The sequence below is a fragment of the Mustela erminea genome, chromosome 4 (genome assembly GCF_009829155.1).
Source record: "Mustela erminea isolate mMusErm1 chromosome 4, mMusErm1.Pri, whole genome shotgun sequence".
NCBI lineage: Eukaryota > Metazoa > Chordata > Mammalia > Carnivora > Mustelidae > Mustela > Mustela erminea.
The window spans coordinates 71,410,720-71,424,177 of record NC_045617.1 but is presented as its reverse complement, the minus strand read 5'-3'; the positions used below and the strand labels follow the sequence as shown (position 1 = coordinate 71,424,177).

At 38.6% G+C, this 13,458-nt stretch overlaps 1 protein-coding gene across 5 annotated transcripts in view; it reads left to right on the top strand.

Moving 5' to 3' along the window:
• The window catches only part of LOC116588466 (laminin subunit alpha-2), a 640,912-nt gene that overhangs the window by 542,442 nt on the left and 85,012 nt on the right, over positions 1–13,458 (top strand). For all 5 annotated transcript variants that reach the window (XM_032339558.1, XM_032339559.1, XM_032339557.1 and 2 more), the window contains one exon: positions 12,900–13,016. In XM_032339558.1, the coding sequence (XP_032195449.1) occupies positions 12,900–13,016 (117 nt within the window). The remainder of the gene's footprint in view (positions 1–12,899; positions 13,017–13,458) is intronic.

The window sequence follows — 13,458 nt, the reverse complement described above, 5'->3', positions numbered from 1 at the left end:
GCTGTTGAAATTTGAAACCAGTCTACATTGCACTGATTGAATGTCTATGGAGGTAAAAATCATTTCCTTGATGGATATGGAACTTGGGACAAATTGATGATCAAGAGAATTAGAAGATGAATTAATACCAGCAGGTGAATTAATGCTCCTTTGCCATTGACAAGAGAGCTTGTCAGTCAAACAGCCAGTTGGGGTTCTCATGGAATGTGTACAAGGCAAGGAATGAAGCAGAGGTTGGTATATTAGAAACCTGAGAATACTAAGATTTTACAGTTTTACATCTTTATATAGAATAACTTCTCAATATTATTTACTTCTCAATTTAGCCCTAATTTCTATCTTCACCCCAATAAGTGAAATCATTCAATTCCCTATGACCCTGCAATTTCACTTAGGAACAAATAGATAATGTTTCTATAAACTGGATGACACTTCTAATAAATAGTAAGATCAGTTTCTAAACCTGAAGACATCGACTCAGTGAATTGCATGACATGAGGTACAGTCCAGCACGAAGAACGATACCAAAATTATTCCACATATTATCTTTTATCAAATTAATCAGTGCTTTTTTTCTATACTGGGGTATTCTAAACACTCGATCATTCAGTCCAGACAAGTGTATGAGAAAGATTCTGCCTTATGAATGTTGTTAATACAGTAGCATTGATTAACCTGGTAAGATTCTATTGTTATTTTAGATTAGAAAAATAAATAAATAAACAGGAATACTTCAATGTTAAAGTATGATGCAAGAGTTAAATTTTGCCCAAAGCCTTCTTTCATTATTAAAGATAGACTCCTTTTGACTTCACATACTACCGTTTGCCAGAATCAGCCTTTATGAAGATAGGCATGTGAAAGACAAAATCTATTTCATGGACAAGAAATAATGTTGGACTAAATGGATGAAATCAAGCTTGGATCTCCAAGCTGACCGTAGTCTGGAGAACAAAAGAATCTTTCCCCACAGATATTGCTGATTCCTCACACAGAACTGTACTACCTCCTTTGGAGTGTGAATCAAGAAAATGAAAATAATAAAACCAGACTGGAGTTGGTTTAGGAGTTAAAATGGAAAGTGACAAAGTAGTGGCAAACATACAAAGGTAGGAACTATTGGACCAGACAGTACTTGTCAAGTTCTTTTAGAATACCTTGCTGGCCAAAGCACAATGAGTCTACAGACCCACAGTCAGGCTTCAGAGCTTATCCTAGTGGAACCATAAGTGGGTTTCAATGTCTGTCCATTTTGGTTTCTCGTTACATTTGTTGAGGAGAGGATTCCCCTCTATTCTGGTGTCTTAAGTCTTTGGAGATCCTGCCCCAGAGAAGCCCCCTCTCCCTCCTCTCCTCAGACTTCTCACTATGAGCGACTCTCTAGAGGAAGGAAGAGTATATTCAGTGGCAGTTGATGGTTACTGAGAGCCTCTCAAGCACTGTCCCCACGAGGAACAAGACTAAATTTGGCCATTTGGGATCAGGACAAGGTTTCTCAGAAACATGCCTCCCTATAAACCTGCTGACTAAGTGATCTCAGACATTCCCATGCACCGCCACTCTAGTACATGTGTCTGGGCAGAAAAGTCAGTGAGAGATAGGACACATCCCAAACTTGTGACAGCAACGGGAGAAAGGGAAGCTTGGGAGCAAAGTCATGAAATAAGGCTAGGAATACAAAAAAGTGGCAAAACTGGGCATAGCAGTCTCTTCAAGTCAATTGACGGGACGCTGGGGACAGAATCCAGTCCTCACTTTTGCCTGGCTTCCTTCCTTAAGCAGCACTCCTTCCTTCAGCAAGGTCCCAGGTTCCTGCCCTGGGTTGTGGGGTTGACTTAGGGGACAGACTCTTTGGAAATTTAAAAATCTGGAAATATTAAGCAGGTAAAGGACTACATAGGTGGGTGAAAATTTGTGATAAAGTGACTTGAGGGAAATTGTACCTCTTATGTTCTTAAACTATCCAAAAATGACAATATATAATATAATACAATAAAATTGAAAATTGTGTAAAGTAAACACATATTACATAATTTAAGTTTGGCCACCTCGCATGTCTCAAACAAAATCATTTGCTTTGAAGAAACACCAAGAATCTGAATGCACCACATTTGTATAGTGGGACCAACACTAACCCACATTAGTCTGGCTACAAAGCTAATGCTTTTACCCTCTGCTGGGCAAAACCACTGGGCTTCAGCCATAGTCCAGAAGGTAGCACAGTGATGGTCATGATCCTAACACAAGATTGGTAAATGAATAAGTGGTTGAATAACCAAGTGTAGCCGAAATCTCTCATTATCAAGAAGGTCACAATCAAGATACTTTATGTGACTTCATGCCAATCCTTTGCCTATTTCAAACCTTCTGCTTCAGAACTACACAGAGAAATGCTGCAGAGTTTAATCTGTTCTCTAGTTCAGAAGGTGCCTCAACAACAAAACACGAAATATATTTGTAACAAATGGAAGTTATGTGGATTAAATTCTTCTTTTACAAAGAAATCCTAAACAGAGGATATTCCTTCATTTTTTGGTAAGAAGCAAATCCGAAGTGGTAAAGATTCCATCAGAGTATTAATTCATAATAGGACAAATGTCACAGTATTCAAGGAGTTCACTGCAAAATATTATCTGAATCGCAATTTGGCAGGAGATTCCATTTAACCAGACCCATTTAACAGCCTTTCTATCAATTTCACCCTTGTGAATGAGAGATTCTTTCAAGGTATTTGTTTTGTGCCTAAACAAAAAATAAAAATTACATTTGAAGAACTTAACTAGATGAGTTTCATTTTTTAAAGATATTATTTATTTATTTATTTATTTATTTATTTATTTATTTATTTATTTGAGAGACAGAGATAGTGAGAGAGAGCACAACGAGGGGGAGCAGTCGGCAGAGGGAGAAACGGTCTCCCCACTGAGCAAGGAGCCCAACGCAAGGCTCGATCCCAGGACCCCGAGATCATGACCTGAGCTGAAAGCAGACCCTTAACCAACTGAACCACCCAGGCATCCCTAGATGAGTTTCAGTAGTCAAAGAGAATGTTTCATTAAAATCTGTAAGAAGCATTCTTATATTTAGTTGAAACCTGTTTCAGCATCATTGAAATACAGCAGCGCAATCCTCAAGCCAGTGTGAATTATTTTGTTACCGTTTACTGCCTGTTGTAAATCCAGCACTTTCTCATACATCCACAATTTGTTTCTCCTATCAGTCATATGAAGGGAGGCACTATCTTTATTTTACACATGTAAAAAGGGAAAGAAATGGCATGTGAACCCACCTCGTTTTCCACCTCTGAGTCTTACGAGGAGTCCGTTGCACCACACCACAGTTTTAACGACAAGAATTTTGTACAAGAAGACATTATTGATGATGAAAGAAGTGGCACAACAGCTTTATTTTGAGATATTACATAACATAGTTCAAAGTTACCAGTTCTGATTTAACTGAACTGTAATTCATAATCAGCATGGCATGGTAAATGAGTAAATATGTGCTCTGAGTAGCAGTGACTTACAACCTTGGTGAGTTTCAGTTTGAGTATGTCTATCCTGCACAGTCAATGCATGGGAAACAAGAGGAACTGATACCGCCAGGAATGTTCACAGACGGCCCTTACTGTGCTGCTTCTTACTCTCAGCTGTACGAGCTCTGTATCTGCCGAACCCATTGACATTTGTGTTCTAATATGTGAGGACAGGATGGGAAAGGGAGAACCAAAGTGGAAAAAGTGTGTATGTGTAGCTTTTAAAATTTGGTGGGTGTGATACCTGGAGAGAAGTTAAAGAGAATGTCTTAACTACAGCTACTAGGTATGAGAGCTGAAGAAGTGAGAGGAAATCCTATAAAATGTTGCTATGAATTATAAATCGGATCCTTCTCTTGTTCTCCAAAATTTACAACTAAAGGATCAGGTTGGATGTTCTTTAACTATTAATAATTCTGTTTCTTTGGTCATGTTACAGTTCAAACTAGGCCAAATGCCGTCTCCCTTACATGTCAGCTATAGATACACTGGGCCTCGTATCTCTTTTCATTTAAAGCCGAGTTTGGAGGGCTGCTTTTTTGAGCTATTCATTGCAATAATTTCCCAAGTTTTCCATTTTGAAATCCACGGTAGGTTTCTGTACACGCCTTCTATTCACCTAATTCTATTGACAAAGCTATGAAGTGTTGAGATTTGGCTTTGTGAAATTCCAGAAACTACTTGAGAAAAAAATCATCACAGTGTGGGAGAGGATTCATCAAGAAGGAATCCAAATCTAATAGGTGAAACCTAGAAATCGAGTGTGGGCAAAATATTCACATTCTGACCTCCAAGTACAGAAAGCAGAGGATCAAAATTACTGCTTTGGAATTTGAAAGACAGAAGCAACAATGTTCTTCGGATCAATCTTTCCTCTGAATAATTAGCCTGACTGTTCAGCCAGTATTTGCAATTTGAATGCATGAAATAATATAAACCAAGTGATGCCCTTTAAATTAATGTTTTTTTCACTGTACACGAAGATCTTGCTTGCCAGACCAGTTTGAATGCTTCATTATTTAAAAAATCAAATCCAATCAAGAAGCTAAGAAATAAAATTTGTACTGTTCCCTTTCCTTAATTGATGAAGACGTCCAAGGTAATATCAAAAGAACAGCCCTTTATTCTCAAGGAATTCATATAGCGATCACAGTCATAATCAGACTGGCTTTCCCTCTGAAAGTAGACTTTCAATAACCTATCCAAAGATTTTATTTTAGTACAAACACTGAGAATAACAGAAGTATTAAAAGAAAGATGAATCATGATTGACAGAGGAAAAAATCTAATTACTTGGAAAATATATTTTGAGGCACTTAGAACTGAAAATAATAACATCTTAGTGACTGAAATGGACATATTGATGTTTTTGAACCATGCTTTGCTAGGTTATTTTATGCTTTGTTTTTCAATGATGTCAGGTCTTTGGCTTGGAGCTTAAAGGCAGATGTGTTAAACTGTAGTGTGTGCTTACATTACTCTTGTTTAACAGTGCTTTAATCTGTCTGCCTATAAAAGCCTTCTATGAAATGAAGTGGGTCATTAATTAATATGTTCAGTCCTCTTTTTCACATCCAGAATACTGATAGCTAAGATCCTTCATCCTTCTTCCTTTCCCTTTGCTATTCTTTCTGGATGAAGGCTGATAAAGGCAGGGATGCTTCTCTAGCTGACAGTGGTCTGCTCAGTTCCCCTGAGAAGCCAGGTGTGCTGCCTCTGGGGGAATATGCGGACAAGCAAATTGAGACCACTCTGGCTCTGTTGTGTGAGACCTAGTCTCTCCTGCTGCCCAAGCTGGGTACCAGGAAAGTGATGAGAACAACAGTCTTTTTTTTTTTTTAATTTTTATTTTTTTATAAGCATATATTTTTATCCCCAGGGGTACAGGTCTGTGAATCACCAGGTTTACACACTTCACAGCACTCACCAAAGCACATACCCTCCCCAATGTCCATAATCCCACCCTCTTCTCCCAACCCCCCATCCCCCCAGCAACCCTCAGTTTGTTTTGTAAGATTAAGAGTCACTTATGGTTTGTCTCCCTCCCAATCCCATCTTGTTTCATTGATTCTTCTCCTACCCACTTAAGCCCCCATGTTGCATCACCACTTCCTCATATCAGGGAGATCATATGATAGTTGTCTTTCTCTGCTTGACTTATTTCACTAAGCATGATACGCTCTAGTTCCATCCATGTTGTCGCAAATGGCAAGATTTCATTTCTTTTGATGGCTGCATAGTATTCCATTGTGTATATATACCACATCTTCTTGATCCATTCATCTGTTGCTGGACACCTAGGTTCTTTCCATAGTTTGGCTATTGTGGACATTGCTACTATAAACATTCGGGTGCACGTGCCCCTTTGGATCACTACGTTTGTATCTTTAGGGTAAATACCCAGTAGTGCAATTGCTGGGTCATAGGGCAGTTCTATTTTCAACATTTTGAGGAACCTCCATGCTGTTTTCCAGAGTGGCTGCACCAGCTTGCATTCCCACCAACAGTGTAGGAGGGTTCCCCTTTCTCCGCATCCTCGCCAGCATCTGTCATTTCCTGACTTGATGATTTTAGTCATTCTGACTGGTGTGAGGTGATATCTCATTGTGGTTTTGATTTGTATTTCCCTGATGCCGAGTGATATGGAGCACTTTTTCATGTGTCTGTTGGCCATCTGGATGTCTTCTTTGCAGAAATGTCTGTTCATGTGCTCTGCCCATTTCTTGATTGGATTATTTGTTCTTTGGGTGTTGAGTTTGCTAAGTTCTTTATAGATTCTAGACACTAGTCCTTTATCTGATATGTCGTTTGCAAATATCTTCTCCCATTCTGTCAGTTGTCTTTTGATTTTGTTAATTGTTTCCTTTGCTGTGCAAAAGCTTTTGATCTTGATGAAATCCCAATAGTTCATTTTTGCCCTTGCTTCCCTTACCTTTGGCGTTATTCCTAGGAAGATGTTGCTGCAGCTGAGGTCGAAGAGGTTGCTGCCTGTGTTCTCCTCAAGGATTTTGATGGATTCCTTTCACACATTGAGGTCCTTCATCCATTTTGAGTCTATTTTTGTGTGTGGTGTAAGGAAATGGTCCAATTTCATTTTTCTGCATGTGGCTGTCCAATTTTCCCAGCACCATTTATTGAAGAGGCTCTTTTCTCCATTAGACAGTCTTTCCTGCTTTGTCGAAGATTAGTTGACTGTAGAGTTGAGGGTCTATTTCTGGGCTCTCTATTCTGTTCCATTGATCTATGTGTCTGTTTTTGTGCCAATACCATGCTGTCTTGATGATGACAGCTTTGTAATAGAGCTTGAAATCCGGAATTGTGAATCCACCAACTTTGGCTTTCTTTTTCAATATCCCTTTGGCTATTCGAGGTCTTTTCTGGTTCCATATAAATTTTAGAATTATTTGTTCCATTTCTTTGAAAAAGATGGATGGTACTTTGATAGGAATTGCATTAAATGTGTAGATTGCTTTAGGTAGCATAGACATTTTCACAATATTTATTCTTCCAATCCAGGAGCATGGAACATTTTTCCGTTTCCTTGTGTCTTCCTCAATTTCTTTCATGAGTACTTTATAGTTTTCTGAGTATAGATTCTGTGCCTCTTTGGTTAGGTTTATTCCTAGGTATCTTATGGTTTTGGGTGCAATTGTAAATGGGATTGACTCCTTAATTTCTCTTTCTTCTGTCTTGTTGTTGTTGTAGAGAAATGCAACTGATTTCTGTGCATTGATTTTATATCCTGACACTTTACTGAATTCCTGTATAAGTTCTAGCAGTTTTGGAGTGGAGTCTTTTGGGTTTTCCACATATAGTATCATATCATCTGCGCAGAGTGATAATTTGACTTCTTCTTTGCCGATTTGGATGCCTTTAATTTCCTTTTGCTGTCTGATTGCTGAGGCTAGGACCTTTAGTACTATGTTGAATAGCAGTGGTGATAATGGACATCCCTGCCGTGTTCCTGACCTTAGCGGAAAAGTTTTCAGTTTTTCTCCATTGAGAATGATATTTGCGGTGGGTTTTTCATAGATGGCTTTGATGATATTGAGGTATGTGTCCTCTATCCCTACACTTTGAAGAGTTTTGATCAGGAAGGGATGCTTTACTTTGTCAAATGCTTTTTCAGCATCTATTGAGAGTATCATATGATTCTTGTTCTTTGTTTTATTGATGTGTTGTATCACATTGACTGATTTGCGGATGTTGAACCAACCTTGCAGCCCTGGAATAAATCCCACTTGGTCGTGGTGAATAATCCTTTTAATGTACTGTTGAATCCTATTGACTAGTATTTTGTTGAGTATTTTCGCATCTGTGTTCATCAAGGATATTGGTCTATAGCTCTCTTTTTTGATGGGATCCTTGTCTGGTTTTGGGATCAAGGTGATGCTGGCCTCATAAAATGAGTTTGGAAGTTTACCTTCCATTTCTATTTTTTGGAACAGTTTCAGGAGAATAGGAATTAGTTCTTCTTTAAATGTTTGGTAGAATTCCCCCGGGAAGCCATCTGGCCCTGGGCTTTTGTTTGTTTGGAGATTTTTAATGACTGTTTCAATCTCCTTACTGGTTATGGGTCTGTTCAGGCTTTCTATTTCTTCCTGGTTCAGTTGTGGTAGTTTATATGTTTCTAGGAATGCATCCATTTCTTCCAGATTGTCAAATTTGTTGGCGTAGAGTTGCTCATAGTATGTTCTTATAATAGTTTGTATTTCTTTGGTGTTAGTTGTGATCTCTCCTCTTTCATTCATGATTTTATTTATTTGGGTCCTTTCTCTTTTCTTTTTGATAAGTCTGGCCAGGGGTTTATCAATTTTATTAATTCTTTCAAAGAACCAGCTCCTAGTTTCGTTGATTAGCTCTATTTGTCTTTTTGGTTTCTATTTCATTGATTTCTGCTCTGATCTTTATGATTTCTCTTCTCCTGCTGGGCTTAGGGTTTCTTTCTTGTTCTTTCTCCAGCTCCTTTAGGTGTAGGGTTAGGTTGTGTACCTGAGACCTTTCTTGTTTCTTGAGAAAGCCTTGTACCACTATATATTTTCCTCTCAGGACTGCCTTTGTTGTGTCCCACAGATTTTGAACCGTTGTATTTTCATTATCATTTGTTTCCATGATTTTTTTCAATTCTTCTTTAATTTCCCGGTTGACCCATTCATTCTTTAGAAGGATGCTGTTTAGTCTTCATGTATTTGGGTTCTTTCCAAACTTCCTTTTGTGGTTGAGTTCTAGCTTTAGAGCATTGTGGTCTGAAAATATGCAGGGAATGATCCCAATCTTTTGATACCGGTTGAGTCCTGATGTAGGACCGAGGTTGTGATCTATTCTGGAGAATGTTCCATGTGCACTAGAGAAGAATGTGTATTCTGTTGCTTTGGGATGAAAAGTTCTGAATATATCTGTGATGTCCATCTGGTCCAGTGTGTCGTTTAAGGCCTTTATTTCCTTGCTGATCTTTTGCTTGGATGATCTGTCCATTTCAGTGAGGGGAGTGTTAAAGTCCCCTACTATTATTGTATTATTGTTGATGTGTTTCTTTGATTTTGTTATTAATTGGTTTATATAGTTGGCTGCTCCCACGTTGGGTGCATAGATATTTAAAATTGTTAGATCGTCTTTTGGGCAGACCCTTTGAGTATGATATAGTGTCCTTCCTCATCTCTTATTATAGTCTTTGGATTAAAATCTAATTGATCTGATATAAGGATTGCCACTCCTGCTTTCTTCTGAGGTCCATTAGCATGGTAAATTCTTTTCCACCCCCTCACTTTAAATCTGGAGGTGTCTTCGGGCTTAAAATGAGTTTCTTGGAGGCAACATATAGATGGGTTTTGTTTTTTTATCCATTCTGATACCCTGTGTCTTTTGATTGGGGCATTTAACCCATTAACATTCAGGGTAACTATTGAGAGATATGAATTTAGTGCCATTGTATTGCCTGTAAGGTGACTGTTACTGTATATGGTCTCTGTTCCTTTCTGATCTACCACTTGAAGGCTCTCTCTTTGCTTAGAGGACCCCTTTCAATATTTCCTGTAGAGCAGGTTTGGTGTTTGCAAATTCTTTCAGTTTTTGTTTGTCCTGGAAGCTTTTAATCTCTCCTTCTATTTTCAATGATAGCCTAGCTGGATATAGTATTCTTGGCTGCATGTTTTTCTCGTTTAGTGCTCTGAAAATATCATGCCAGCTCTTTCTGGCCTGCCAGGTCTCTGTGGATAAGTCAGCTGCCAATCTAATATTTTTACCATTGTATGTTACAGACTTCTTTTCCCGGGCTGCTTTCAGGATTTTCTCTTTGTCACTGAGACTTGTAAATTTTACTATTAGGTGACGGGGTGTGGGCCTATTCTTATTGATTTTGAGGGGTGTTCTCTGAACCTCCTGAATTTTGATGCTCATTCCCTTTGCCATATTGGGGAAATTCTCCCCAATAATTCTCTCCAGTATATCTTCTGCTCCCCTCTCTCTTTCTTCTTCTTCTGGAATCCCAATTATTCTAATGTTGTTTTGTCTTATGGTGTCATTTATCTCTCGAATTCTCCCCTCATGGTCCAGTAGTTGTTTGTCCCTCTTTTGCTCAGCTTCTTTATTCTCTGTCATTTGGTCTTCTATATCACTAATTCTTTCTTCTGCCTCATTTATCCTAGCAGTGAGAGCCTCCATTTTTTATTGCACCTCATTAATAGCTTTTTTGATTTCAACTTGGTTAGATTTTAGTTCTTTTATTTCTCCAGAAAGGGCTTTTATATCTCCCGAGAGGGTTTCTCTAATATCTTCCATGCCTTTTTTGAGCCCGGCTAGAACCTTGAGAATTGTCATTCTGAACTCTAGATGTGACATATTCCCAATGTCTGTATTGATTAGGTCCCTAGCCTTCAGTACTGCCTCTTGTTCTTTTTTTTGTGGTGAATTTTTCCGTCTTGTCATTTTATCCAGATAAGAGTATATGAAGGAGCAAGTAAAATACTAAAAGGGTGGCAACAACCCCAGGAAAATATGCTTTAACCAAATAAGAAGAGATCCCAAATCGTGAGGGGGGAGAAAGGGAATAAAAAGAGGATCAAAAAGGGAGAAAGAAAAAAAGAAAAAGAAAAGAAAAGAAAAGAATTTTAAAAAAAGAAAACGAATAAAGAAAAATATAAAAAAGAAAAAATATATATATTAGATAAACTAGTTAAAAAATGTTAAAAAAGAAAAGGGTAAAGTTAAAAAAAAAAATTTTACCAGAAGGCAAGAAAAAAAAAAACAAAAAATGAAAAAGAAAAAAATTAAATAGCTGCAAGACTAAAAAACAATCACAGGGAGAAAACCATGAGTTCCGTGCTTTGCTTTCTCCTCCTCTGGAATTCTGCTGCTCTCCTTGGTATTGAAACCTCACTCCTTGGTAGGTGAACTTGGTCTTGGCTGGATTTCTTGTTGATCTTCTGGGGGAGGGGCCTGGTGTAGTGATTCTCAAGTGTCTTTGCCCCAGGCGGAGTTGCACTGCCCTTACCAGGGGCCGGGGTGAGTAATCCGCTCAGGTTTGCTTTCAGGAGCTTTTGTTCCCTGAGCACTTTCCGTAGAGTTCCAGAGGACGGGAACACAAATGGTGGCCTCCTGGTCTCCAGCCCGGAGGAGCCAAGAGCCCGGGGCCCCACTCCTCAGTGCACCCCCAGAGAATAGCGCCCAGCAACTCCCATCTGCCCGACCTCCGGCCGCACTCCGGAGCTCACCGAGCCTGCGACCGGTTCAAGGTAACACCGAGCTGTGAGCTTACTGTCGGCTCTGTCTCTGTAGCCAGCTTTCCCGTTCCAATACCCACAAGCTCTGTGACACTCAGACACCTCTGATCCTTCTGTAACCCTGCGGGACCTAAGGGCACGCTGACCCCGCGTGGGCTTCGCCCCGGTTTAGCCTCTGGAGCAATGTCCCTCAGCGGAACAGACTTTTAAAAGTCCTGATTTTGTGCTCCATTGCTCCGCCGCTTGCCGGGAGCCGGCCCCTCCCCCAGGGTCTATGTTCCTGTCGCTTTGGATTCACGTCTCCGCCAGTCCTACCTTTCAGAAAGTGGTTGTTTTTCTGTTTCCAGAATTGCTGTTCTTCTTCTCTTCAATCTACCGATGGATTTGCAGGTGTTTGTGATTTTTAGATAAGCTATCTAGCTGATCTCCTGGTAGCTGAAGTAGTCTCAGCCTGCTACTTCTCCGCCATCTTGACTCCTCCCCCGAGAACAACAGTCTTAGTGTTGACAATACCAAGTTGCTCCAGTTTTGGTTGCTTTAGACGTTTGTTAATTGATTGATTGACCGATCAATCAATCAATCAGTCACTCTTTTAAATAAGAGAATAGAACTATCTGCCCAGAAGAAGCAATTTAATGAACCCAACCACCATGGTGGTGCTCATGCCACCATGAACTCCCTTGCTTGTTCTGTTCCTGGTTTTTACCTGCTGTAAGTACCATCAGGGTTCTCTCGTAGGTTCTTCTCCACCCGCCCACCGCGATATCCCACCCTGACAAACTTTTGTCTCTGTATCACCATATGTATTGTGTCCCTTGTTTGTTTTCATGAAAAAGATCTTAAGAATCTTTTTTTTCTCATATCTGTACCTCCAATTAAAGATCTCATGAACATTCTGGAAGATACACATTGATGTAGTGTCACAGGTATATCTGTTTTGGCAATGTTAAAAACTAGTGGAATACAGCTGAAAAATTTATACTTTTAATATTGAATTATCTCCAGTAGGTGATTTTTTTAAACATTAAAGAAATCATGCTAAGGTATCAAGAAAAAAAAACCTCTGAAAAGCCTATTTGAGAGCAATTTCTAAAATATTGTTCTCTATATATAACAAAAAAACATTTTATCAGAAATGCACTGAAGTTTTTTCATTCATTTTCAACTATGTATTAAAGCGATATTTACCATAGTTGGAAGATTCTACTTAACAATCATATCTGTTTGAGATTTTTAAAAGCTAATCCTGTGATCCATTTTGGTGATGAAATTTTTAAAATAAGTAACATTAATGGGAATAATGCCAAGAGTGCATCATTACAAATGCAGTAAGAGATTGATTCTTTTGCAGTTTTTTTCTCCATAAAAAAACATAAAATTAAGTCAGATACATAACAGACACCAAGAGGAAAACATAGCTATTGAACTTGTTGAAGAGTGAAATGGTCATTTCATAAACACCTGTTTTATATTATGGTCTGAGATGTATGTAGTGATAGATGCTAATAAATTAAAGGAATTAAATCAATTCTCCCGCATTTTGTAAAACTTATATTAAAATAATCTGAAATTTTGTATCTATATCAGAGATGTGTAAACTCTGAGATGATTAAAATTGTTTCATTCTTTTTGTTTTCCCTTCACAGAAAATGATGACTATCTGAATGGCTTAATAACCAGATTAGAAAATGCAGATGTTAGAAATGAGGATCTCCTGAGAGCTTTGAATGACACTTTGGGGAAGCTGTCAGCCATTCCAAATGGTAAGCATTTGGGACACTGCTAACTGTGTCAGTTGACCTGAACTATTAAAGAATGTTCTAACGTTTATCATCTTTTCTGACATTACACTTGGACTGTTGTCAGGAAATTAGATATTGGTTTTCTTACTTGTGAATTTTTCTTTGTGAGAATGAGAAACTAAGCCATACTCTCTCTCCTCGGATTTTTCTTATGCTTTGTTATCCTAGAAGACATCCATTGGTAGATGTTGCAAAAAGGAAAATATAACCATCTTATATACTTTTCTTACATGTGTCAACCCAGGAAATCTTCTTTCTAGTAAGATTCTTACTATTATTATAAATAATATTATTTGTAATCTCATGTTAATGGGAAAGTATAGAATCGCATGGGTACCGTTCTCTACAATGTTGTTCTACTACAAACTCACAGGTGATTATAATACCTACACGACAGAGGAGA